The 24,609-nt window shown below is 41.9% G+C and overlaps 1 protein-coding gene across 2 annotated transcripts; it reads right to left on the bottom strand.

Moving 5' to 3' along the window:
• Positions 1-7,970: 7,970 nt before the first annotated feature.
• Positions 7,971-12,039, bottom strand: LOC143487912 (chemerin-like receptor 1). 2 transcript variants are annotated; one of them, XM_076987205.1, is made up of 2 exons: positions 11,960-12,039; positions 7,971-10,173 (listed from the first exon to the last, which is right to left on the bottom strand). In XM_076987205.1, exon 2 carries the CDS (start codon positions 10,152-10,154, stop codon positions 9,159-9,161), a length of 996 nt encoding a protein of 331 aa, XP_076843320.1. In that variant the 5' UTR covers positions 10,155-10,173; positions 11,960-12,039; the 3' UTR covers positions 7,971-9,158. The 2 variants fall into 2 exon arrangements, with proteins under 2 accessions (XP_076843320.1, XP_076843321.1); XM_076987206.1 differs by lacking the exon at positions 11,960-12,039 and adding an exon at positions 10,548-11,142.
• Positions 12,040-24,609: the final 12,570 nt, after the last annotated feature.

Genomic DNA, 24,609 nt, shown 5'->3' with positions numbered 1-24,609 from the left:
TGTAGCCCCACGCTATGCGACTGCAGTAGGTATTGTGCAGTAGGTATCTCTCGGTATTGGGTTGCGTTTTTGGTGTCTCGTTACCACATTCGTTCAGTCTCTACATCTCCGTTTAGAGGCGTTAGATCTCTAGTGATTTGTACGAGTGTTCCCAGTGCTGCGGCACTCTCTCTGGCCCATCTCAACTTTTCCTTTGCTTTTGGCTCCACTATATAGTTTTGGGATATTTTGGGAAGGGTTTTTTTTTGTGTCTCACTTTATAGAGCCAGCTACTAGCTTGCTGAAAACGAGGGACGTTCTGAACCAGAAATTCTACCAAACATTGAAGTAAAAGATGATGCCCTAAAGGAAATTTTGCCAAATCAAATCAAATCAAATATATTTGTATAGCGCTTTTCACAACACATGTTGTCACAAAGCTATTTACAAGATTTACAAGGTTAACAATACTATGGGTCCAAATCCCTAATGAGCAAGCCAAAGGTGACAAGGAAAAACTCCCTAGATGGTGGGGAATAGGAAGAAACCTTGGGAGGACCAAGACTCAAAAGGGAACACATCCTCCATTGGGCAGCCCATTAACACACAAATTACATAAAAACAAATTATACAGGTGAATACACAAGTTACAAACAAATCACACAATCAAGCTAAGTATAAGGTAACTAGAATGAAAGTTCTGGGTGCTGATATTGTGAATGATGAACGCCAGGTTTTCATTCCATGTCGGAGTGATGATACTGGAATTGTAGGCTCCAACTGCAGTGTTACTCCCCAAGTGAACCTCGGAAAAGAAAGATATGTGATGTGGTAAATAAATAAATAAATTTCTAAATATAAATTTATATATTTATATATAATAAATAAATAAATTTCTTTCCAAAGAAAGGAGCTGTGTCTGTTGTCAGGAATTTCATAGGATTTTAAAGGTCAGACGTGGACCAAACAGTCACTTACTGCCTGTCGAGCAAAAGTTGTCGCGGCTGGTGGTAACAAGAGCAATCTGCTGCACCACCCATAAAGCTGCTTATACTTGACCTGTCGTGACTGGCGTGAGGGTTCGTGAGGCAAAAATTATGCAATCGCGGTGGTGCCGCTGTTGCGTGTCGAACTCGTGCACCTCTTGATTTTTCAGGGGTTCAATAACAAGAAAGGAACTGTCCCTGGTGGGGAGGTCTGTCCCTGGTGGGGAGGTCTGTCCTGGGTGGGGAGGTTTGTCATGGTACAGACCCTGACCCGTTCCTCCGGGCTTCCTTCCTTCCGTGTGTGTAGATTTGTGTGTTTGTCTGTGTTATTCATATCACCTGTCTCTCGTTTTGTTACACTTGTTGCTTATATTTAATGTGTTTCTAGTCTGTTCATTGTCAGTTGATGTTTGTCTTTTGTCTAGTGCCAATGTGCTATTGCTATATGTTAAATAAACCGTCATGTTGCAAGCTTCTCTTGTCTCGGCATTGTGCCTCACTCACTACGTTACAGTGATATTATCGTCTAACTGTTCTGTGTATCATTTTGCTGTGCCTTGTGTTTCTGTTTACTTATTAAACTTCTTCCTGAAACTGCATCTGATCCTCTGTTTCATTATACGACCAGCTGTCATGGTGTACTGGTCACCCAGTATGAGGGACATGCCCAGTCACACACACACCTGCTCATTGTTTTGTTTTCTTTTGTTTTCCACATTATTGAGACCCACAGGTACCTGCAATCAGTGGTGTGTGTTGCCAGTCATCTTGCGTCTAGGGCCATTGTTTGCAGAGGTGGACATAACAAGTCCACCTCTGATAGTTTGGCCTTGAGTGCTGGAATTTCCACCCATTTTATTTCGTGTTTCAAATTATTACTGCTGCTCTCCTACAGTTTGCTCTTGTCAAGCGAAGGAAATTGAATTGTATTTTTCATTTTCAATTAACTGTGACCAAATCCCTTTCTTTCAAAATAAACTCAGGAGTTATGTAAATACCTGAATATTGACTGAATGCTCCATATTCCTTTTTCAGACTCAATCTGAGGTACTGTAGAACACACCAAACACACACTAAAGAAAAAACAAAGAACATCAGGTTAAGAAACGGGGAAGAATCAGGTAGTGTTGCCAGCTGTCTGTTGGGAAATATGCAAGACTCCCATTATAAAAATCATGTGCTCATGCTAATGTTGCCGTTAAGGAACGATAAGGCCGACACAAGCACTGGGAGGAGCGAGATTTATTAACGCCATTCCAAAATCAGGCAGGCAGTGGTCAAATCTGAGAGGGAGTCTGAACAAGAAACGTATCCAACACGAAGAGGCATACTAGAACAAACAAGCACTGATGGGCAAACACGACATACGATATGCAAAACGGGGCAGTATGAGTAAACAACATCAAACAATGAACAGCAATGCAAAATACCAAACACAGGGTTAATATACACAAGACTAAACATGAAACACCTGCAAACACTAACAAAACATGGAGAGACTACTGTACGAATGCACATGGCTACATAAACAAAACTTACATGATATGACAGCTGGGGGAAGGGCTAACTATGACACAATCTAATGTTTTCTTCCTAAAAAAATCTAGTGAGGCGCTATATGGGCCACCTAATACCACTGCTGCTATAACATGAAGGACTAAGCCAACTGATGCTCAACCTCACCCACTGCCTCATACTAACTGGTGCTGACTGGATTCATGCTAGCAGGATGAAAGTCTATACTCATGTTTGATGTTCCACTGTCGTGTGTGGTTTTCCCTCCCAACCCAACCCTGGTCACTGTGCCTAATTTAATAGCCAGGGGTCCTGGAGCCTACCCTCAGAGCCTTAATCACTTATGACCACTGGTGGCAGTTCACTAGCCTAGCTGCTCCCAGCCAGCTCTATTATCACCCCTACGATCTTATCACACATGCACACGCTGCTTCCCCCTCTTCCTCACGTCCCTTTTCCTCTTGTACCTCAACCCAAATATCTTCCTTCTGATATTAATAAACATGGTTTCTTGAATTGATGTTATGCTCTGAGCTTGTAGAGGAAGTTTATTTAGTCCTGTTCTGTTTAAAACCATGTATTGTTCTTTACTGTGTTTCTCTTGTTGCTGTTTTGGTTTTATTTATTTATTTAGAAAGAGAGCACAAAATATTGCTTTGGTAAACATTAAAAAAACCTTGCAGTGGGCTTTGGAGAAATGTGGGTAGCACAATCCTCAGTGCATTACTGGAAGCCCTGTCTGTTGCCAACTATACCATCAACTTCCGCACCCTGGCAACAGAGAGTCCATCAAGTCCCTATCTGAGTGGAGTTTTCCATGTTTTCCCCATGTCTGAATGGGTTTCCTCTGGGGTGTCCGGTTTCCACCCACAGTCCAAAAAGAAGGAGGTTAGGTAAATTGTCATTCCCTGACAAATTCTCCCTGAGTGTGTGTCTGTCTCTCTTCATGTCTAATAAAAGCAGTTGTGTGAGTGTGTGTGTATGAATGTGTGTATGTTTGTATGCCCAGTGGTGGATGGTGCTCTGTCACTAGGGTCTGTCCTCTCTCCCCTTCCTGCACCCCATTCAGTCCCCCAGGGGGCTGTGGATCCCGGTAGAGAGTATGCTGTGCGCAATTGGCTGCCGCTTCTCGCCGGTGTGTGATTGGTCGTGTAAGGTCGTGTACCTGTGTTAAAATTGTAAAGCGACCATTGGTATCTTGAAAGGCGCTATATAAGTTGAACATTCATTCATTCAACAAAAAGGAACAGACCAGAGATCCTGAGAGTTAGATCCCCAATTCCCAATAGATTGCTGCCTAAGACCAAGGCCAGAAAGAACGTGATGGACCCAAGCCCAACAATGGACTCTTCTCTCTGTTGCCATCAGGAAGACGCTATCGCGCTCTGAGGACAAACACAGAGAGAATGAGGAGGAGCTTTTTCCCGCAGGCCATCCATGCTCTGAACTCCAGACATTAAAACACACTTGCACTAATGAACAATTTAATGCACACACTTGCACATTTTTAAATTGGACATTTTAAATTGCACATTATATTTTACACTGTATACTTTGTATATTTTGTACTATAATATATTTTTCTAATTTCTATTCTATTCTATTCTGTTGATAATGCTGCCCCCCCCCATTTATTTTACCTACAATTTGAATGGACAGTCTAAAAAGCATTTCACTGCTGAGCTGTACAATGTATGACCATGCATGTGACCAATAAACTTGATTTGATTTGATTTTCTGGCTGCCTTACCCATATCTGCTGTACACAGGCAGCCCTTGGTCTCTCTTGGTCTCATTAACCAGTCAAAGTCATCCAAATTGTATGTAGATGGGGCAGCATGAGACCGTAGAGCGCAACTCCGCACACCTCGCGCGTGTTCTCCGTAACGATATGTGGTAGCAGGCCCGTTGACAGTCTTGCTAGGGCCCGGGACAAGAAAGTTTAATGTGCCCCCCCCCCCCCCTCCCCCCGGCGCACGTCATTTGAATTTCGTCATTTGACAATCCTTCTGTTAGGTCATATAGTATATAATATAGCCACACATCAAAGCTGTTTCTGACAGCTGACTGGTTTATATTTGACGCGTCGCGAGCGGCGCGAGGGTTCGCGCGAAAATGACGTAATCGCAGTGGCACCGCCCGTGTGCGAGGGCCTCGCGCGCTGTCCATTCGCGAGGTCGTGCACCTCTTGACTTTTGTAACTTCGCGCGCGACGCGCTTCAGCGCAATGAACAAAGTCATGTTTGCAGGGTTCATACACCTTTATAATGTGGAATTAAATCACTTGTACTTCACTTTAAAGGTCCATTTCAATAATTTCCAGCACGTTAAACTTAATTAAGTTAAATATTTATACATATACTCGAAATAATTCGCTTTTTATCACATTATTTAATGGTTGTTTATTTTCAAAACGCCCAATCTTAACGTCTTCACGAGAACTGTTCAGTCAGACCACGGACGTAGTTTTGGGGGGGGACGGGGGGGACATGTCCCCCCCACTTTTTCAAAAGCCGGTTTTGGTCCCCCCCAGTTTTTACAGTTAAAACCAAATATTTAAGTAGCGACGAAGTCATGTCCCCCCCACTTTTTAACGGTTAAAAAAACAATATCCAAATAGCGACAAATCTAGCACTAGGATCATGCAGCTCCGAGCCCCCCCCCCCCCCGCTCAACAATTTTTGTTCACAGCGCTCAACAATTTTCATTCAACCCCCCCCCGCTCAACAGTTCGCCACCCCAGGTTGTGTCCCCCCCACTTATGAAATCAAAACTACGTCCATGAGTCAGACAGCTATTTGTTGTGAAACGAAGTAGTTACAATTTCAAGCATTTTCAAGTACTTTAGCCTAAATTCCAGCACTTTTCAAACCTGGAACACAATGCAACATTAAAATTCATCAGGTAAATGTTTTCCTTTCTTTTCTGCGCTCCAGATTTCTGTATTTACTTTAACTATCCACCACTGTATTTCCCGCTGTTGTGCGGGTACCAGTCGGTTACGGTCGGTGCTGGATCAAACCATTTTCAGTGGGATGCGGGGGTGTATGCACTTAATGGAAAATATGCAGATAGGTAAAAAAAACATATATTTTAGTCATTGAGTTTATTTTGAGTACAGAATTTTATATTAATGAAAGATTTCAAGATTATTTAAAAATTATAGACTTTAAAAAAAAAATAAATTGCTGGGCTCTTTGATGGGCCCCCCTGGCCCTGGGGCTCGGGACAACAGACCCGGTTGTCCCCCCCTGTCGACGGGGCTGTGTGGTAGTATAAAGAAACACCTCTCAACAACAGGGGAAGGAACATTTACCTGACGAAAATTTATGTTGCATTGTGTTCCAGGTTTGAAAAGTGCTGGAATTTAGGCTAAAGTGAGGGCAGCCCTGTTCAGAATGTAGACAGCGTGACTGTCAGTGCACAACATGCAAACCCCCCCCCCCCCCCCCCCCCCCCCGCTCCAATTTTATTTGGTGATAGTGGCACATTGACTAGAAATGTTGGCACTCCATGTCTCAAAGGTTGCCGACCCCTGCATTAGAGTATGGGCATCTAGTAACTTTTACAGTTAAACATTGAGAAGACTGAAGTCATAATTATTGCTCGTGAAAAGGTTACCACAATGATTAGAGAAAACCTTGGGCAGCTTTTCCTTGTCTTTCACTTTCACTTTCACTTTTGTATGTCGATGCTGTCATCCAGATGTGTCATGGCGTCACTCTAATTGTGACACTGACTTGACTGGAAAGCAATGTCTCAGTGAGCCCTCATGACTGTGGTCACCTCTGAACCCCTCCCTTTAGTTATGCTGCTATAGATTAGCCTGCCGGAGCCACATGCTAATCACTGACACATGAGCTATGTACGTTTAAATCAATGGTGGTTTAAATTGATGTCCACACACTCAGTCTGTATTGTCTATCTTTTTGCATGCTTCTACCCAAGACGATTGCATGCAAGCACCTACAAGCACCTAGGAGATGGTCTGGCTTGCCGGTGGATGTACAGTCTATGGCTTGGTGGTTAGGGAACTGGTCTTGTGACTGGAGGGTCATGGGTTTGATCCCCAGACCTGAGGCCATGACTGAGGTGCCCCTGAGCAAGGCCCTTAACCCTCAATTGCTCACATGTATAAAAATGAGATAAAAATGTAAGTCGCTCTGGATAAAGGCGTCTGCCAAATGCCATAAAATGTAAATGTACTGATGCCGGGGTTGGATATGCCATTGATGCAAGAGGATGTGCTGATGCCAACTCCTATCTGAGGCTCACCATCTACACCGAAGGGACTGTGACTACTTGGCCAGGGAACAATAACCTTATATAACTGTAGAACCACCTTTTGTCCACAAATACGGACTTGTGCTAACGGGCCGCTCAATGGAAGATGGGTTCCCTTTTGAGTCTTGGTCCTCCCAAGGTTTCTTCCTAATCCCCACCATCATAGGGAGTTTTTCCTTGATACTGTCACATTTGTCTTGATCATTGGGGATCTGGACCCACACGATTGTAAAGCTGCTTTGTGACAACATGTGTTGTAAAAAGCGCTATATAAATAAGTTTGACTTGACATGACTTGACTTTTGTTTGCAGAATTTGCATGTTATATTTGACCAGTCACTGTTTGTAAAGCAGTTGACAAGATTTTGTTTTTACCATTTAAAATTAGTAAATTGAGGTCTGTAGTTGCAAAGCCAGAGTTAGAGATGTGTGTATATCAGGGGTGGAAAGTAACTAATTACATTTACTCACATTACCGTAATTGAGTACCTTTTATGAGTAATTTGTAATTTCTGAGTAGTTTTTGAAATATGTAATTTTTACTTTTACTTGAGTACATTTTGGCAGAGCACCATCCACCACTGGGCACACAAGCACACACACTCAGACAACAACTTGTTTTTATTGAACAGAGAGAGACATAGACAAACACTCATGGAGAAACACAGACACACACTCGGGAAGAATTTGTCAGGGAATGCCAATTTACCTAACCTCCATGTTTTTGGACTGTAGGAGGAAACCGGAGACCCCGGAGGAAACCCACGCAAACACAGGGAGAACATGGAAACTCCACTCAGATAGGGACTTGAATTTGGTTCATAATTCATCCATGCATTAAATAACTGAAAGTAACTAAGTAACTTGTACTCAAATTACATTTTAAATTAAGTAATTTTGTACTTTTACTCAAGTAAATTTTGAGATGGGTAATTTTACTTTTACTCGGAGTAGATTTTAGGCAAAGTAATGATACTTTTACTCAATTACAATTTTTCAGTACTCTTTCCAACTCTGGTGTATATGCATTTATTTAATCTCATTGATTATTACAATGTTCTTTTTCTCACTCAGTAGGTCAGAAGGCTACTCAGGATTCAGAATGCTGCAGCGAGACTATTGACGAGGTCAAACAGATGGTCTCACATCATTCCTCTGTTGAAAAATTCTTGTGATAACGTACAGTCATAGCAAATAGCACAAAAGTAAAAGCATTGAATCATTTATTAATCTTTTTATAACTGAAAATGATAAAATGTTGATTAATATTGAATGTTTACTTCTGCTTCCTAAATGCTGGCACCATAAGGTAAGTAAAGTAAATAAAGTAATTCACCTCTCTAACAGACCTACAAATGAAGGAGCTAACTGACAAACTTTTGTAGATGTGAACGCTCCCTTCTTATTTGCTCCCTTTTATTTCGTTCAGTGAAACAGCGCAAATAAGGAGATGCCACTGTGTGTATCGCGGCAGCAGCTGCTGTCCTGTACTGTCCTGTAAGAACAAAAAGCAAAGAAAGAGCAAAGAAGAGCAGACTGTGCTAAATAAATGTTTAAGTTCATTAGTTTTGTTTATTTTTAAATTATTTTTATTATAGTATTTTATTAGTTCTCAAATAAAAAATGAAAATATCTGCTTTACATATCGGCCATCGGCCACTACTGCCATCCAAATATCGGCATTGACATCGGCCATCAAAAAACCTATATCGGTCGATCACTAGTTGTGACAGCTTATACTTCTATGAGCCTTTATTAGCTTTGTACTTTCACATTAACATGAAAATAGTTAAATTGCAGCTTTAATTTGAATACATAAATATTCATGCATAGACAATGTTAAGGAACTACAGTCTATTATAATGCTAGTGGATAATAGAGATGATAAGAAACAAATCTTTAGACTTATTAGAGTGCTAGGTAGATCAAAACAATAAACCCTAATGTGACTGCTACATCTAAAGTGTATTGTTTCATATACTGTTAAGCTTAGAAACGAGCTTATCAGTAGGAAGAGAGTAACTAAAATACACTTTAGTAATTGTTTTCTTGGATTTATGTATAGATGTTTCAGCTACTACTATGAGATCCATCAGCTGTTTTTTTCAACTCAGAGTTCATTACAAGATACATTTCAAAAACAATTCAGGTTTCAGAACGCTAATTATATATTTACAAGAGATGAGGTTCAAAATAAGCTTATGTATTTTCCCAGTGTTTGCAGAAACATGAATATAAAGCGGGGACTCACTGTATTCAGTTCAGTAGATATATGCGGCTTATTGCCCGGTGTAGCTTATACAACATTTTCCATTAAAAAAAAAAACTTGGTAGGTGCGGCTAATATTGAGGTGCGCTCTATAGTCCAGAAAATACGGTACTTTAGTGCTCCACTCACGTCTGCTGTTCTAGTGCTGTTAAATCACCACAATATGTATCCTGAGGAGTGTTACTTGAGACTTGTGACATCCACTGCAATTTAATGTTGCATCCCACCAACATATAGGTCAATGGATTGACACAGCAGTGAGCTGCAGCGAGAAGAGTAGCTGGAGGTAATATATATTTCAACAGATTGGGTGATGTCATGGTGACCTGAAGCACCCCCAGGAAAATCAGAGGCGTCCAGCATACAAAGAATGCCCCTTTAATTACACAGATGATGCGCTTACAAGTCCCATCCAGATCACGATGCCTTCGCCGTGTCAGACAGCAGCTGACGAACACCACAAAAGCTGGGACCAAAATTCCTAGCATGAACCTACACACAACAACGATAATATGCCATTTCCTGCCTTCGTCCGTTGTTTTCTGTTTGTCTATGTCATAGTCGTCGATACATTCCTGCCCATACTCAGTGTACCGAAGTTCTCGAGAGAATAACGATGGCAAGCTTAGGACGGCCCCAAATGTCCACGCGCTCAGGACAAAGAACATGGACATCCTGTGGCTAAGGCATCTGGTGCGAAGACCCATACACCAGTTGCAGCTGGTCATACTGTTGCTGATGCTCCACAGGCTCAGAACTGCTGCCGTGCTAAACATGCTGGTGTAGGTCACGTAGGACGAGACCTTGCACAGAGTCGCTCCGTAGTGCCAGTTGAAGTGGTGCCATGCGTAGAGTAACTGCAGAGGCAGGAACGCGCAGCAGAGCAGATGTGTCATGGCCAGGGCCAGCACCCAGATGTTGACGTTTTTTCTCAACTTATGATATGAGCAACATCCAGTCACAATGACTAAAAAGTTGAGTGGTATGCCAAGAATGCAGATGATGAGATATCCAACAATGTACAACATCCTGAAGCTGTTTAGGTATGTAGCCTCTTCTTGGAGTTTTACCTCAAATACTCCATAATCATTTCCATAGTCATCAGATGTATTGGAAGACATCTTGGAACTTCTGCAATTTCTAAAATGGATGAGTGAGATTAACAGACAATAAACAGCACATAACACTTAAACGTAGGAGTGACATTAAGTGATTGTTGCACTTTTAAAGACAACATTGTTATTAAACTGCTACTGAGTCTCTGTGGCAATAACACTGAGGTCATTGCTGGTGCTGTGACAAAAAAGTAATCGTAATTTGAGAAAAGTAAAAGTAATTTGAGAAAAAACATATTCTAGTACATACAGTCATGGCCAAAAGTTTTGAGAATGATACAAATATTAATGTTTACAAAGTCTACTGCTTCAATTTTTATAATGGCAATTTGCATATACTCCAGAATGTTATAAAGAGTGATCAGCTTAACAGCAATTAATTGCAAAGTTAATATTTACCTAGAAAATGAACTTTATCCCCCAAAACATTGTTTTAGTGATTGCTCCCTGGGACGTTAATGAGGACAGGGCTGGAGATCAATCTTTCATGATTACGTAAGAATGACACCACTGGACACTTTAAAAGGAGGCTGGTGCTTGGCATCATTGTTTCTCTTCTGTTAACCATGGTTATCTCTAAAGAAACACGTGCAGTCATCATTGCACTGCACAAAAATGGCCTAACAGGGAAGAGTATCACAGCTAGAAAGATTGCACCTCAGTCAACAATCTACCGCGTCATCAAGAACTTCAAGGAGCGAGGTTCCATTGTTGCCAAAAAAGCTCCAGGATGCCCAAGAAAGACCAGCAAGCGCCAGGACCGTCTCTTAAAAGTGTTTCAGCTGCGGGATCGGGCTACCAGCAGTGTAGAGCTTGCTCAGGAATGGCAGCAGGCAGGTGTGAGTGCATCTGCACGCACTGTGAGGCAGAGACTCTTGGAACAAGGTCTGGTCTCAAGGAGGGCAGCAAAGAAGCCACTTCTCTCCACCTCAATACCTGCTATACTTAGGACCCTAGATTCGTTTAGTTCTATTTCCCCCTCAACTCAGCCGCCACCAAATATTTAATTTTTTTATTTTATTAGTCCACTCACTCTGTGAGATGAATGTGTATGTGTTGTTTTATGAACCTGTGCAATGGAAATTTCTGCAATATATGAACTCTGCTCCCCTATGTTCAGTGTTAAAATTAAAACTGACAATAAAAAGATTTGACTTTACAGAGGTCTCTATATTTACTCCACCTGAAATGGCTCTAAATCACAGAGGCTTTATTAATGCTAACTGTCTATGTTTAGATAATGTATAATGGTGCGGTGCTAATGGGAGAAATACACAGCTGGACTCATAATAGGTAAGACCTAAAGTTATGAAAATGAATTCCACTCGATATTGCCTACAGCACAAATGGATAAAATAGGAGCATGACATTTTGCAATAGGAGGAATGTAATTATAGGAGAAGGTAATCATCTTCTGCTACATAGAGCTTGGATCTTACAAACCTACACTAGTATGCAGACAAATCACTACAAGTACATACAAGACACTACAAGTACGCAAACAAAACATTTCACTATTGGCATTCACTATTCATTCTGCAGTATGCACAGAAACATGTACAGTACATGTACTACTGTACTTCTTAATCATTTAAAAGAAATTTTAAAGGTATGCAATTCATTTTACCTACAAAATGCCATTGACGGCTGTATTTTAATCCACTTGAATGAAAGATTTAACATATACATATATCTAAAATACAGAACATATACTAGACATTGATTCTGTGACATAAAAAGACTCACACACTAATACAACTTAGTTTGTATTGAGTTTTAAAGTAAATAATCAAGCTTAAAGATATTCTTACCCCAGAAAATGTAACTGACCAGTGGAGACTATTATGTTTCCTTGCTGCAGCTGAAGACGACTCTAAACTAGTGGTATCTTGCAGCACTTAAAGCCCAGTCAGCTGATTTGTGGGGAGTAAATAGACCCACCCAGAATCTTCCTTTGAGTTAATGAACATTCCTTTCCTGTTGTTTGTCCAGGCAGATTGTACAGTACATTTGATAGAAAATCTATTTTACTTCTCCTCCTCGAGAGCTCTGCTTAAAAGGCAAGTGAATGCAATGCAATATGAACATAAACATAAAATGTTTGTTTGAACCAATTTGAGTAGTTTAAAGGCAAGTGAATGCAATGCAATATGAACATAAACATAAAATGTTTTTTTGAACCAATTTGAGTAGTTTTACTAAAAACTTCAACTTGAGAGAAATACTGTATGTTTAACAGTATGAGGTTTCTATCCTGACTATTGTGTGTGAGTCACACAGGAGATGGTGCACTGTGTACAAACAGCTCTTGGGCTTGTTCCAACATAAACAATGGCTGCATTTCACAGGGTCCCTAAGCAGTGGTTTGATATTTCCCGCAAATCCCCCCTATTTCCCCCTAATTATGTGATGTGGATTACATTCGTGTGTTGGGTTTTGAAATCAACTCTAGATGTAGATCATTGTAAATTTGCATTGTAAATTTATTCAGCTCTCAGTGTTCCTTAGCTCGTACCAGGAGAACAGATTCACAACACTCTTTGGAAAGAGTTCTAAAGTTTAAAAATACATTTGGTAAAATATAGAAGAAATACAATGTGTCTTAAAATAATTGGGTAAAGAAGAATAAAATATTGATGATCTCCTTATCGGGAGAGGATGTACAGTGGACTGGATGTAGGGGTAGTGGAGTCACTGTCACTAAGGGTGACACTGAATCCCAAGTTCCCTTACAGTGTGAGTGTATGTTCATTTATGTTCAGGTGACTGTTCATCTCTGTGATTCACGTCACCTGATGGGTAGAGGACACAAGTTTCTTTAAAAAACCTTGTACTAAGGGTAATAGCCTGTAAATAGGGAATAGGAAATTTCTTACTGCACAGTTAGTATCTTACTAGTGATCATTAACTTCTTTTTTCAAACAACAAATACTTTTAACACCAGAAATTTTACTACTGTCTATCTGTTTACACATTCTACATAAACATGGCATTAATACATTTGCTAATATACAAACATCATCATGGAAATAAATTTTTATTTTCAAAAAGCTTAAGTGAATCTTTTATTCTACAACAAAAAGCAAAGCTGCTAGCTCAAATTGTCAGGGCTGGCTCAGCTGCCACTACTCCTACCACCACGAGAGACACCCAAGTCAGTCCTAGACTCAAGTAGTGATCAGTAGTGATCCGTTTCAGCCGTTGCTATAGTTTCTTAAGGAAGCTTGGTGAAACGGATCACTGCTGAATCGTTTTGGCTTGCCCGTTATGTCCTCAGCCCTTTCTCGTCTCTCAATCTTGTGGTTGCTATCTCAGTTTTAAGGTGTCTCGCCACCTTATTTTCTCTCTGTCTCTCGTTCTCTCTCTCTTCTCTGACTTTTCGCTTTTACTTATTTCGAGTGTCTTTCTCCTGCGCCGCTTACTGGTCTCCCTAAAGTTTTCCTCCAGGTATATTTTCCTATCAGTTTATCTTTTATTTTGGGAAGGGTTTTGTTTTGTCGCGGCGTTTGCCTGCTGCCAGTTTCCTCCCCTGGCATCCTCAGTTTTGTTTTCATGCGTTGAGTTTCTTCCGCGTTCTTTGAGTTGCCTTTATTATTTTTCTCCCGTGCTTATACGGTTGAGTTTTCTTTTGTCTTTTCACGTGTTGATTATTTCCATGTTGTTTTCTGTTGGTAATTTTCCCATGTGTTATGGTGGAGTTTATTTTTTGCTCGTTGAGTTTTCCGCATCCCTTTGAGTTTGGTTTCTGCAGTGTGTGTGTGTTTACCTGCACGCTGTGGGATTTATTTTCTGTTGACCAGCGTGTGTGTTCATTGCACGCACACAGTTTTCAGCCATTGTCTCCTGCCTGCTTTATACGGCACTTGGGTCTATCTCTTTGTATTGTCTAATGCGGTATGTACCGATTGTACACCTGTCGTCACATAAATGATGTATTCAGTATGTTACTAGTATTGTGGAATGGATGGCACGTCAGGGCCCTCTACGCCCTCTCAGAGGGCCTAAAATTTTCTTATAACAAATATATATAATTTATCCTATTTTTTAAATCTACTTACAGTTTGACAATCGACATCTAAACAATTACAGAAATATAAGCAAATTATTCAACTGTGTCTATTCAATCTGTGTTGGAAGGTGAGGGGTTAAGTGGAAGCCTGTGTGCCTGGTGTCTACCCCTATCAGGACTGTGATGCCCGCTGTTCGTTTACAGAGGGCCAGGCAGTTATAATTCAGCGCAATACCAGTTTCAAATGACAGTAAAATTGACCAATCATATCTTCCCTCTTAGTGGGCAGGCTTAACTGTATGATAATTTCCACCGGCTGTGGCGACGCTAGATGTCGTTAGCGTACCACTGCTAGCTAGTTTCGATTCATTCCTTTGATGCCCTTGTGCGCGTTGTTTACATAAACCACTCCCGAGGAACATGGAGCTGTGAACCTTATTTTGTTGGAACCTTATTTTGCTTAAGAAGTTATCTAGTACAGATATTATTGTTTATTGCGTTTCTAAAGCTGCCAACTCTCACGCATTGAGCATGAGACACACGCATTTGACCGTCTTCACACGCTCTCACGCCACATTTCCAATTTCTCATGCCAAAAAGAAAAATCTAGTTTATTTACCTCTGATCAACATCTATGATTCAATGAGTTACTAGTTCACTCTGGCGCCGAACACTGGCGATCGATCGATCGCGATATAATACTTAATTTGTGTCCATTTTACACCCCGCCCAGTAACAATTTACGTTGCCACCGTTGTGGTGATGGACAATATATTAGTGTCTGGGAAGACTAAAGCTGAACATGACAGCAACCTGAAGGCTGTAATGCAGACAATCAAGGCATTGGGGCTTAAGTTCAACAAAGACAAGTGCCACTTCGCACAGCCAAAGCTACGGTACTTCGAGCACATCATTGGAGCGGATGGAATAAAGCCTGATGGTGACAAGGTCAAAGCCATAACCGACATGCCAAGTCCTCAGAATGTTAGTGAACTCCGCCAAATGCTGGGTATGGTGAATTACTTGGCCAAATTCTCTCAGATAGAAAAGGAGTGTCTGGCGTGTGTCTGGGCATGCGAACGATTCTCACGTTACCTACATGGAATGGAGAGCTTTTGTCTGGAAACCAACCATAAGCCATTGGTACCTTTGATCAACACCTACGACCTGGACAAAGTACCACTGAGATGCCAACGCTTATTAAGGCGCCTCATGAGGTTCAATGTTAAGGCGGTACATGTGCCAGGCAAACAACTCATAATTGCAGACACACTGTCCCAAAACCCACTGAAGGTCATTGAAGCTTCGGATACTGAAGAGGATGTGAAAGCCTATGTGCAAGCGGTGATGGCTATCAGACCAGTGTCTGACAACAGACTGGAGAAGATCCGAGCGGCGACCCTCCAGGATGAGGATCTCCAGAGAGTTACTCACTACATCCGTCAGGGCTGGCCAACTTCAATGTCACAGTTGCCACACATGCTCCAGGGCTATCACAAAGCGAGAGCACACCTTTCCGAAGCCGATGGCTTGCTGCTGTATGACGACAGAATCGTACCAGGGTCACAGCATATGGAAGTGCTGTCCAAGCTCCACAAGGGTCACTTCGGCTTGACCAAGAGCCGAGAGAGAGCCAGGATGTCAGTGTGGTGGCCGGGCATTGGACAGGACATTACCAGGTGCGTTACAACTTGTGAGTTCTGCATCATACACAAACCTACTCAGAACAGAGAGACATTAATGACCACTCCATTACCCGGTGGCATGGCAGAAGATAGCTGCTGATCTGTTCGAGCTAGATGGGAAACAGTACTTAGTCGCAGTTGACTATTATTCTAATGATATAGAGATAGCCCACCTGCCTAGTATAACTAGTAAGCAAGTGATCAGTTGCCTCAGGAGCATGTTTGTGCGCTGGGGTATTCCCCTTGAGGTCATCACTGATAATGGCACACAGTTTGTGTCAGCAGAGTTCAGTGAGTTCAAGAACACCTATGACTTCCAGCATACAACTTCAAGCCCGCACTACCCGCAAGCAAACGGTGCTGCAGAGCGAGCAGTACAGACTGCCAAGTGGATCTTGCGCCAAACAGACCCACGCTTGGCGTGAATGAATTACAGGGCCACCCCGATTCAGTCAACTGGACAGAGCCCTGCCCAGCTTGCAGTTGGTCGCCAGATCAGAACGAGAGTCCCCACTCTCACAGAACACCTACAGCCCTGCAATGTCAATACTAAGCAGCTGAAAGATAAAGATAGACAGACGAAACAGGCCTACAGGTTCTTCTACAACAGGAGACACTCTGCACGTGACCTTCCAGCTCTACGCCCTGGTCAGCAGGTAAAAGTCATGCTGGATGGGGAAAAGAGATGGACGACTCCTGGTGTTATAGTTTCAAATGCACCAGAGCGTGGTGAGAACTGAGCAAGGCACAGTCACACGTCGTAACCGACATCACCTGCAGCTCATCCCAGAGCAACCCAGACCGGAGGAACAGACACCGCCAGAGGAACATGCCCAACCAGCTGGTGTGACCGCTAGCGAGCCAGCTCAGCCCACATCCGCACCAAAGGCTCCAGACCAGGCATCACCAGAAGGAGTGCCGGTCCATTCGCCGACTACACCAGTTCCTTTGGTTAAAAGGTCATCAGAAAGAACTATCAAGACTCCTGTGAAGTTCAAGGACTTTGTCCGATGATTGCTTAAGTTTAAAGAAAAGAGAAATTAAGTTTAAGTTGTAGTTAAGAGAAATACTATAGAAATGCTATAGAATGTTTTCTTTATAGGAAGTTTACTTTAATGTTTTATTACAGTCTGTAAGTGGTAATGAAACTAGGATATAGAAAATGTGAGCAGTGCGAAGACATTATTTGTTCGTTGATATTTGTTACATAAACAAACTTAAAGGGGGAGATGTCATGAGACATGGCTTTTATTTTGATAAGATATTAGAATACATTTAGGATACGTAACACGCACTGCGTCAGAGAGTTAGAGTATAGTGTGATTCTGTTCAGTGACATACAGATTGTATGGTGTTTGGCTATTCGAGTAAAAGTTATCAAAACTACACCTCTTGTCCTTCCATATTGTGACAATGTACAAATACAGTAACTGTTGTCAGTCATTGTTCCCCAGATGTGGAATTTCTGACTGTTAAATGCAGACCTTTTTACTTGCCAAGGGAGGTTACTGTGGTTATACTAACTGCTGTTTATATCCCACCAGATGCCAATGCTAACTCAGCATTAGCATGCTTGTATGAAAGCATTAATCAACCACAAAACCAGTATCCTGATGCCACACATATCATTGCTGGAGACTTTAATCATGTGGATTTAAAAGCAGTGCTTCCCAAACTCTATCAGCATGTAAAGTGTGCTACCAGAGGAGCAAATACATTGGACAAGGTGTATACAAATATCAAAATGGGTTACAGGGCTACACCTCTACAGAGGTGGGTAGGAACGCGTTACATTTACTCCGTTACATTTACTCAAGTAGATTTTTGGACAAAAATGTACTTGTAGGAGTAGTTTTAATATGAAAGACTTCTACTTTTACTTGAGTAAATATGTGGTGAGAAAAACGCAGGGTTGCCAACTTTTGACGTTCGCTTGGAGTGAGATTTTAACCTGGAGCCGGTGGTGAGTGTATTTTGTTGAGCGGGGGGGCAAACGAAATTTGTAAAGGGGGGGGGGGGGGGGTGTGGCGAACGTAAAATGGACACAGATTCAGTGTTATATCGCCGGTGGATGGCGCCAGAGCTAGCGAACTAGTAACGTATTGAATCATATATGTGGATCTGAGGTAAATAAACTGGATATTTTTTTCCGGCGTGAGATATCGGAAGTGTGGCGTGAGAGCGTGTGAAAACGGTCAAATGCGTGTGTCTCACGCTCAATGCGTGACAGTTGGCAACCCTGAAAACGCGACTTTTACTCCGTTACAATCGAATTTGCGCCGCGCGCTACCGTTACTTTCGTTTTGTAAATAATTCGTCTTTTCAGTGAGAAGACTGACCAACCTCTCGTCACCCGAGTACGAGTGACCAATCAAATGAAGCCGGTCAATCACGTGATCACATACGCAAACTTTCTCCACCGTAGTAAGAAAGTGACAGAAAAACCTCCCGAGCATCCCTGACCTCATACAGCCAACGTTTACATTACAAACCTGTAAAAGGACAGGTATATAATGCGCTGCAGGGTTGCCAAGTTTTCAAGACCTCTTTTAGTGAGATTTAAACCGGGGTGGGGGTTTGGGTGGTGAACGTAAATTGTTGACGGGGGGGGGGGGGGTGTAAAATGGACACAAATTAAGTATTATATCGCGTATCGCGATCGATCGATCGTCAGTGGTTGGCGCCAGAGCGAACTAGTGACTCATTGAATCATAAATATGGATTTTCGGCGTGAGAAATTGGATGTGTGGCGTGTAAGCGTGTGAAGACAGTCAAATGCGTTTGTCTCACGCTCAGTGCGTGAGAGTTTGCAACCTTGGCGCTGTCAATCGTGTCTGCAAACGTGTGGACATTTCAGCCTACAAGAACTCAACATCAAATATGAGGAAACATGATGCGATAAGTTTGCTGTATGTATAATTTTGTGTAATGCTATATCTCTGAGGCATAACGTTTGTATGATGTAATTATTAAATGTAACGCAGTGCAATACTAAAAACCAGTGTATAGAGTGTATACACAAGCAATATATGATGATTAAGTCTGCTACAAATTGATTCAGTTGGTGTCAAGTTGTAGCTACACGTATTGGCTGACAGTCTCATCAGTTAGTGCCTTTGTGGAACACATTAAAGTTACACAGGCCTAATAATTAGGAACAAACAAAAAAATACATATTATTTATAATAAATAATTTATATATTGTAACGTGGCTCGCGCCACGGAGCGAGGAGACGGACACAATCGCTGAGAAGAGCGAGATTTATTGCAGGGCATTCCATAATCGTCATCGTAGTGGCAAGCAGGGGTCATAACAGGAGAGCCATCAAGGTTGGACAGGTACAGGGGCATAACGATACGGAAAGCAACAAACGACAGCAGGGCAACACGAAACCGAGAAACACATAAACGGTCAGACATCCAAAACAACCGACAACCAGACTGGGGAAATACAGGGACTATATGAACACTGAACTAAACTAGGAACAGGTGGGGACGATTATGACAGGGGCGTGGCGGACAGTCAGGGAATCTCAGAGACAACGAGCGGGGCAGGGTAAACAGGCACGGAACACAGACACGAGGGAACCCAGAGTGGCAGCCACGAGAGGGGGCGTTGCCCTACGTGACATATATATATAATATTTATTTATAATAAATTATTTTTATCATTAAAAGTCATTGTTTCCCGTAATTCAATTTCCCATAATTTACTGACACGAGACAGTACTCATGCATTTACTCACTACTTGAGTAGCTTTTAATCAAAGTACTTTTTAACTTTTACTCAAGTAATTTTTTGGGATGCATACTTTTACTTTTACTTGAGTAACATTTGGTTCAAGTAACTGTACTTTTACTTGAGTAAAATTGTTGAATACTCTACACACCTCTGCACCTCTACCACATCTGGGTCAGTCTGACCATCTATCCTTGTTTTTAATTCCATCCTACACCCCCCTCAAGAAAAGGGCTCAGATAACTACCAGAACAATTAAAACCTGGCCTGACGGAGCTTCACAACAACTGCAGGACTGTTTCAACACCACAAACTGGGATGTTTTTGAAGATCAGGATCTGGACTGCACTGATCAACTCACTGATATTCTCACAAAGATCTTTAATAGGTCACTTTCACAGTCAATCATTCCAACCTGTTTAAAATCTTCAACCATAGTCCCGATACCAAAGACATCTCAAATTACTAGTCTTAATGACTACCGGCCAGTTGCTCTAACCCCGGTGGTTATGAAGAGCTTTGAGAAACTGGTTAAAAATCACATCCTTTCATTCCTTCCATCCAACTTTGACCCACATCAGTTTGCATACAGGACTGGCAGGTCTACAGAGGACGCAGTAGTTACTGCCCTTCATGCAGTGTTAAACCACCTGGAACAGCAGGGAACCTACGCCCGGCTCCTTTTTGTGGACTATAGCTCCGCTTTTAACACCATTGTCCCCCACAGACTGATGAGCACACTGCTGGATCTGGGTCTTCCCTCTCACACCTGTCTGTGGATCAAAGACTTCCTGACGGAGCGCAAACAAAGGGTCAGAGTGGGACCTCACACCTCTTCAGCCATTAGCCTCAGTACAGGTGCCCCCCAAGGCTGTGTGCTCAGTCCCTTGCTCTACACCCTCTACACCCATGACTGCACCACCGGAGATGACGAGACAGCCTATCGGGATGAGGTAGAATGGCTATCATTGTGGAGCACAGACAACAATCTACATCTGCATACATCAAAGACAAAGAAGCTTGTCATTGATTTTAGGAAGACAAAGTAAATCATTCAACCCATCACCATCAATGGGGATTGTGTAGAAAGGGTCACAGACTTTCACTTCCTGGGTATTCATATTCAGGAGGACCTATCCTGCGGTGTGAACACCAAGGAACTTACAAAGAAGGCACAACAAAGACTCTACTTTCTGAGGATCCTCAGGAACAACATTAATCAGAGGCTGTTGGTGGCCTTCTACTGTTCCACCATAGAGAGCATCCTCACTCACGGACTCTGTGTGTGCTTCTCCAGTTGTACTGCTGTACACAGGAAAGAACTACAGAGGATTGTGAGGTCTGCTACCATCAGGTAGAAGGTACAGAACAATTAAAACAAGGACAAATCGGCTGAGAAACAGCTTTTACCCCACTGCTATTCGCACACTAAATCAATTGTTGATCATTCCCATTTGCTTCTTATTGTTACAAGTTGGTCTTGTAGAGACCTTTGCTTCTAAAGCTATTTGTTATTTGTTAAATACTTTCTTGTAAATTACTGCAGGGGTGATAGTGGGAAAAATTCCTGAGCCTGAACTTTTTCTGAGCGGGGGGGGGGGGGGGGGGGGGTGGAGTGTTAGTGTACCATATTTAGAATATTTAATAATTAATCTTTAAATTAATTAATAATAAATAAGTCAGGTATTCATTATAGTGAAATAAAAACTAATTTCTATTAATATTCTGAGAAAATGCTGTAACCTAAAGATTTATATTAGACACAATATGTTAAAAACAGGCATGATTAATTATTTATTCATTACTGTTAGTAAATTATAGGATACCAGACAACTCAAAGAAATTATGCAAATAAAGTTTAAAAGAATTACAAGTATTATGATTATAGTTAGTTTATATATATAAAATTTAATAAATTTAATAAATATTTTGTGTTGGTTTATTAGGACATACATTTTGTGCTTTTGTTCATGTATTACACCTTACGCCGTAAGGCGGCCAGGATGAACCAGATCATCTGACCACCTGTACCGGCTCAAAAAAAAGCACTCTTATATTTCTGATAAAAATTTTACTTAATCAGAATAAAGATAAAATACTGAATTTATCTTGTAGCTACCTCTGAAGCTCTTCCGATGTCTGAAATACAGGCGGTCCCCGGGTTACGACGTTGATCCGTCGTAAATCGATTTTCGGTGTAAATCGGAACATACGTACATACTGTACGTAAATAAGGTACTATACGCAGTTATCCTATCCTAAAGCTAGGCTTTTGGCCAATACCTTTATCCATAGCTGCGTTTAACTAATCCTGACGCCGCGCACACCAAACACCAAGTTCCGTTTACGACGCAGAACCACTTAGGTCCAAACGAGGCTTTATACAGTAAATGGGAGATGTGTAGTAACCACGAAAAATCGTAACTTGGGAACCTCGTAAGGATCATAAGGATTATATTTCGGCCTCAAAACAGATAGCATGCGCGCGCGTGTGGTTTATCATTATGATTTGACAGATTTTTCCCCCCCTCAAATTTTTTTTTTCTCGCGGACAGGTACGCCGGAATTCCGGCGTGGCGCCTGAAAACTATCAGGCCTGTTACTGTAATTTATAATTTATAGTTTATTTAAAACTATTTTATTTAAAACTATATTACTAAACACTTTACACCACAAGTACGGCACTTTAATTTCGTTATACCTGGTATAATGACAATAAAAATATTCTGATTCTGAATATGCTTTGGCCCCATTCCAATTCGGTATGGTGCCAAAACCTACAGCAGGTTATGGGTGATACACTGCTGGATGTCTAAATGGGTTATATAGATAATTAGACACATTTTGAGGGCAGGCCTGGCCTTTTGAATTGGGATGGCATTCACTCCTCTTGGGAGGGTGCTGCTCTCATTTCTAGTAGCATATCTGCTAGGCTTAATAGTGGTAGTGTAGGAGTAGTTAATGGGGATTGACAAACCAGGGCAGAGGCCAGGCAGCAGACACACAGGCTAAACCGACTGTCTGCGAGCTGCAAAGAGACGTCACCTAGGTCACACCAGATTGAAACTGTGTCTGTTCCTCGAGTACCAAAAAATAATTCTCGCAAAGTTAATAGACAAAATTTAATCAATGTTAAATTAAATTACTCTGCCTCTGAGAATAATTTAAATCGGAAACTAGGACTGCTAAATATTAGATCCCTGTCATCTAAAACATTACTTGTTAATGAAATGATTACCGACCATAATCTATGCATGTTTTGCTTGACGGAAACCTGGACTTGGCCAGACAAATATATGGCCCTAAACGAAGCTTCTCCCTCTGGCTATAGATATGTTCATAACCCCCAACCAAATGGTCAAGGAGGTGGTGTTGCCACAATATATGACCGGGGGGGGGGGGGCGGTTACGGGGGGGTGGGGTTAGCGAACGTAAACTGTCGACGGGGGGGGGGGGGGGGGGGGGTTGCCAAGGCATTTAGGCATCTGCTACATGTTTGTTGTTGCCATAAAGGCAATCCCCAGCATCGTCTTGAGATCGCGGTGTGCGATTTCAAAATAAGAGCGGATAGTGCGATTGAAAAAAAAAACACTTTTCAAAACATCTCGCGGGCCGCTATTTGAGTATGGGGGGTATAGAGTATCATGGAAAAGCAGCCTTATTGAATATAAGCGTGCCGTCCATACGGCAAAATCCTCCCCCTAAAATCCTCCCACTAACCCAAAATCCCACTAGAGTGCAGCGGTAACAATTTTATGAAATTCCGTATTGACAAGATTGATAAAATAATAAAGTCATGCTATCTCAGAACCTGTCAACCTGTCAGTTGTCTGGTCAGCTCTGATGCTCTTTTGGAGTCCTTCTCCCCAATTGGTCGTGAGGAGCTTATTTCATTGGTAGAATCTGCTAATCCCTCCACACAACTCTCTTCCTTCTTACAGACAGAACATGTCTTAGAGATATTTCAGTCTGGATTTAGACACCATCACAGCACTGAAACGGTACTGACTAAAGTACTGAACGATCTCTTAATATCCTCTGATAAAGGACACATTTCTTTTCTCATACTGCTAGACCACAGTGCTGCTTTTGACACCATTGATCACAATATTCTACTAAATAGGCTGGAGACACTAATTGGCATAAGAGGTCAAGCACTCTCCTGGTTCAGGTCCTACCTTACCAATTTGTACTAGTTGTCACGTTGAGGACCCCGGCCCCTCCCTTTTGGACGTGTGTTTACGTTGTCTGTGTCTCCTAGTCTGCGTCTGTGGATCTCCGTGGATCACGTGGGATTGACGTGGTTTGTCTACTTAATGTGCATTTGCGCAGTGTCCTGTGCTCGTCGTTGTTTGAGTCTACATGTTGTGTGCACGTGTCCTGCTGTTTTTCGTGCACTTACTGCGCTATATCTGTCATAATAAAGAGTGACCATGAGTGACGTTGGGATTCTGTGTCTCATCCTTCACCTTGCACCGCGCGTCACACTAGTAAATAACAAATGCTAAACAGAATGTACTAAGGTAAAATATGGTGTCCCACAAGGATCTGTACTAGGCCACATATTATTCTCATTATATATGCTACCACTGGGCACTATCATTCGTAGGCATGGTATTGGCTTCCATTGCTACGCAGATGATACTCAGTTGTATATATCTTCCAATCCGGATGATATCACGACTACTCTCAAGATTGAGAACTGCGTCCAGGACATTAAAAGCTGGATAGTGTCTAATTTTCTTCAACTAAGTTCCGATAAGACTGAGGTGCTGATTATTGGGCCCAAAGCTGCTAGAAGCAATTGGGCCGATAGTCCCCTCACCCTATGTGGTTTTTCAGTAACACCTAAATCTACCGCAAAATGCTTAGGTGTCAATATTGATTCGGATCTTTCATTTGACACACACATATGCAACGTCACTAAGGCTGCCTTTTTCCATTTACGTAATATCGCCAAGCTGAGACACTTACCTTCATTTGCTGATGCAGAGAAGCTGGCCCATGCTTTTGTCTCGACAAGATTGG

This window comes from Brachyhypopomus gauderio, unplaced genomic scaffold (assembly GCF_052324685.1).
Source record: "Brachyhypopomus gauderio isolate BG-103 unplaced genomic scaffold, BGAUD_0.2 sc51, whole genome shotgun sequence".
Classification (NCBI taxonomy): Eukaryota; Metazoa; Chordata; class Actinopteri; order Gymnotiformes; family Hypopomidae; genus Brachyhypopomus; species Brachyhypopomus gauderio.
This window is presented reverse-complemented; position numbering and strand designations above follow the sequence as displayed.